This window comes from Stegastes partitus, unplaced genomic scaffold, assembly GCF_000690725.1.
Source record: "Stegastes partitus isolate 25-593 unplaced genomic scaffold, Stegastes_partitus-1.0.2 Scaffold2536, whole genome shotgun sequence".
Taxonomy (NCBI): domain Eukaryota; kingdom Metazoa; phylum Chordata; class Actinopteri; family Pomacentridae; genus Stegastes; species Stegastes partitus.
The window spans coordinates 15,470-19,706 of NW_007580267.1; the positions used below are offsets into that span (position 1 = coordinate 15,470).

Genomic DNA, 4,237 nt, shown 5'->3' on the forward strand with positions numbered 1-4,237 from the left:
GTCCTGCAGTGTGAACGTAGCCAATCTGTGGGATTGTTCAGTCAGATAATACGCCGTCATCCTGATTGGTGACATTAAATGTCATGTCGGAGTCACAATCCAAGGCTGATGGAACTTTCTACTGTCCAGTGACGACCTTATTTGTCCTTCTTAAATTAGCCCCAACTGTTTCTAAAATGACATGTTTTTCAATTAACTGACTGTATCTATCAATGCAAATAGTTTGGATTTGTTCTTTTTTTTTTGGGAGGGGCTTTTGGATATAAATAGCAATTCATTTGTGAAGTTAACAGCACTAAAATATGCAATAGAGTTGACTACATAATCAGCAGAAATAAGCAGTGACACAGAGCTCCAGATCAACTTCTTCCACTAGACACGCTGCTGCAACCAACTTTCTCATTTAGTCGCACCTTAGCACAGGTAAAACCCCTCACATGCTCAACATCTGCTTATTGATAGATGCTTTATATATATATCTTGATATGCCTCACTGTGCAGGCTGCGCTAGATGCTGTTAGGTCATTGCGGTGCACACACACACACACACACACACACACACTTGGCTTCATTCATGCTGCTGTATGCTTTGCTAACTGTCCTTTTAAATCTGAACACCATCAGGCCTCCAAATATCAAGTTGTCCCAGTCTGACAGGATGCAGACGCTGCACACAGAAGTGGAGAGAGAGAGAGAGTGTGTGTGTGTGTGTGTGTGTGTGTGTGTGTGTGTGTGTGTGTGTGTGTGTGTGTGTTGGACTGTCAGCAGTGAGTGTATTCTGGGTTTGTGTGTGTTGTGGATGCTGTGCTGGAGCAACAGCTACTCCTGCTGGCACACCGCCGTCACTGCTGCCGTCTCTGCCTACTGTACCCATAATGCCACAGGGCACGGTGCCTGATTCAGTCTGCTTGTGTGCCTGTGACTCAACATCAGTCAGACAGAAGCATATTGTACATTTTGACTTGAAGCTGTAGTGACTGCTGGACCATAAACACATGTATTGAGTGCTGATAAAATAGGTGTAAAGCATTCATATAGATGGAGCGACATTCAGTTTCAGGTTTTAGGTTTTTTGCTGGCGTTTTTCACAACGTCCGCTTCAGAAAAGGTTTATACCTGCAACCTACAGTCAGACTACTCTCACATGAATCCTTTCATGATCCGTCAGATTTAAAGGTGGCCCTTTGGAGGGGCCTGAACCTTAGGTTAAGCACCATTACTGTACTGTACAGCGTATTTTAACTCAACCGGCTACAACAATAAAATCCTGCTCATGCACTGGCTCAGGTGGTGCCGTGCTTGTCCTCTGATTGAGAGGTTGCTGGTTCGATCCCCTCCACAGTCAAAGTGTCCTTGGGCAAGACACTGAACCTAAAGTTGCTCCCGATGGCAGGCAGCAGCTTGCATAGCAGCTCTGTCACCATTGGTGTATGAATGTGTGTCCAAATGAGTGAATAAGAAACACATTGTAAAGCCCTTTGAGTCTGAATCTGACAGATTGCCAGGCTGGCCACGCCTCCAGGAAACCACCAGCTGATAAAGACACGTCACCACAGACGTCAGTGACATTTCTGAGGAAGACTGAAGTGACAGTCAAAACATGTCGAAGGTAGAAAACAGCTCCTACCTAAAAAATACTCAGTCTGATAAAAAAAAACAACCTTATACCTAAAACAGCGCTATGCAAGTGCAGACCATTTACTGGCTGTATTAATCTAATAATATCATGTAGACGGTCCTCACTGTGTGCACTGAACTCTGTCTAATGTCAGTTTGTTTGCATCTGAACTTCACCTTTAAATTATAATCTAAACATACTACATCTTTGCAGTTCAGTTCATTTCCACACTCAAACATTTAAAACCTTTAGAATTAGAGAAATTAAATTATTAAATGGTTTGGCATCAGAATAAAAACAGCTGAAAAACACCAATACAAAGATTTTGGGGTTTTTTTTCCATTTATTCGCCTTTTTCTTTGAATGATTTTTAATGTGGAAAACACAGAGTACAACCTTTTAAACATGGAACCATCTGACATTTTAGGATTATTAAACATTTACCACGTTGTTGTGTTGCAGGTCAAATTAAAGCACATTTAACTGTAAAACATTCCATTAAAAGTCTTCAAAAAGTCTCTCTGTCTGCCAGTAATCAAGCCACACTCACCAGGTAAATCACAGACAGCTGCAACTATCAGCTCACCTGAACCTAATCCCCACAGCTCCCTTTAAGAACCAGCTCTTCCCTTCACTTGGAGCCAGCTCGTTGTTCCTTTTACCAGTTTCACAGCCGTTTGTCAATTCATTCTCTCAGCCAGCCTTCTCCTGCCGCTGTCCTCCATCCTGGATTTCCCAAAGCCTGCCTTTACTCATAAATAAACTTATTTTTGACCTTAATCTGTTCCTGTCTGCTCTGGTCCATCATGCACTTGGGTCCAAACCTGAACCGTGACCAGTGTAGTTTCTCTGAAGCTTTCTGACATACTGAGTAAATTATTCACTGCGTGGTCACATCAAACAGGAAGAACATGGATGTAGTATGTTGTGCTTCAGGGAGACATGATTGTGTCTTTGTACATTTTAAAGTTCTTGAGGTTTGAACAGTTTGTCGTGATGGATTCATCACTGGGGGTCACAGGCGTGGAGAGGATGCTGAGTCATTATTGGCCCCAGTATTGACTTGTTATTCTCCTAACCATACCTGGCCAGGTCATAGGCTTTTTCCCCCACTGTGCTTTGTGCATCACTATCATGGTGGATCATTCCTCCTCTGCAGCCCCACATCATGATGCTGCCACCTCTGTGCTTCACTATCAGGACGATGCATCCACTGTGGTGGTCCTGGTCAGGTTCACACCAAACATCTGGACTCCATCTGAGCCCAACACACTGATCTTCATCTGACCAGAGGATGTTCTCCAACATCCGTCAGGCTTCTTTTAATTTCCAGTAGCAAAGTTTCATCTCACAGTTTTGTGCTTAAAAGTGGGGTACAAAAATAAATGAATACATTTTATAAATCACCGGTGTGCGATCATGGCTCTACTAACTTGTCAGTGATCAGGTTCATTCATCTTTGTTGCACTAAGTTTCTACTTTGGGCATCTGTATTTTCTGCAAAGTCTTTCTTGTGTATTTGTTTTTGATTTTTCATTAAAGGAAATATTCACCTTGTAAACATAAACTGTGTAGACCTTAAGATGTAGGTGGTGCATTGCTGTCTCACTTGATTTTTATTGATATTGCACATATAGGAGCACCCACTGGCTGCACAGAGCGGTCAGCAGGAAGCTGCTCTTCATGTGGAGCGCCACCTTGTGGCCACAGCTTAGAAGAGTTTGACAGTAGTTCATGTTTGTGCAGGCACATGACCTGTAAAGGGCAGCATACAGAAAAATAATGAAAATCTAAAAGGACATGAAGGTGTATTGTATTTTTAACAAATAAGGAGAAATGAGTGGTAATCCACAGTTTGTTCGGTGGTCGGGTTGCCGTGTGTCTTACATTCAGAGGGTCTGTCCATGTCCACCCAGGCTCAGATAAAAACCTGGTTTAGACTCACACACACAGGGGTCCATTTACAGCCGTATAACCAGGAAAACGTCGTCATTTTTGTCGTTTCCAGTCAGGCATTTCTTGGACGCCTACTGGCTGTCAGACGGCCGGGTCCTCGCGGGTCCTTCCTGCCCTGAGCCGCTCCGCCAGCCGCCTGACACAAACCGAGCGCCGGAGAAAAAAGCTCGAATCACCGCGAAATCCTCCAGAAAGCCACCGGGTCGAGAGTGATGATGGGCGGGAGGACGAGCGCCATAGCGGCGGGGCTGTGCGGGGCTCTGCTCGTCGGCTACTGCATCTACTTCGACAGGAAAAGACGGAGTGACCCCAACTTCAAGAACAGGCTGCGAGAACGTGAGTGTTGACCTCCGTCCTCCCCGTCACCAGGCCCGGAGCTCGGTCCGGGTTCCGGTCCCGCTCCGGGGCTCCGGAGGTTCTGTAGTCGCGGTACGAGCCGCTGAATGAGCCGGGTCAGCCGGTCCGTCCAGCTCAGTGTTGGTGCTGTTCGTGACGTGACGTGAAGCTGGACACGTCCGGCACACGGGTTCTGCCGAATTATTCCATCAAGCGGCTGCTGACACACTGATGTCCTGGTTTCACCTGAACCCAACACCGAGACACACTGACACAGAGGAGCAGCTCCCCCGGGTCTGGACCGGACCGGGGCATCAGTGAGCCGCT

The 4,237-nt window shown here is 45.7% G+C and overlaps 1 protein-coding gene across 1 annotated transcript in view; it reads left to right on the forward strand.

The window, feature by feature from the left end:
- Positions 1-3,662: 3,662 nt before the first annotated feature.
- The window catches only part of tomm20b (translocase of outer mitochondrial membrane 20b), a 4,604-nt gene continuing 4,029 nt past the window's right edge, over positions 3,663-4,237 (forward strand). Inside the window, exon 1 of the mRNA XM_008305521.1 lies at positions 3,663-3,910. Coding sequence (XP_008303743.1) covers positions 3,787-3,910 — 124 coding nt within the window. The 5' untranslated portion in view covers positions 3,663-3,786. The remainder of the gene's footprint in view (positions 3,911-4,237) is intronic.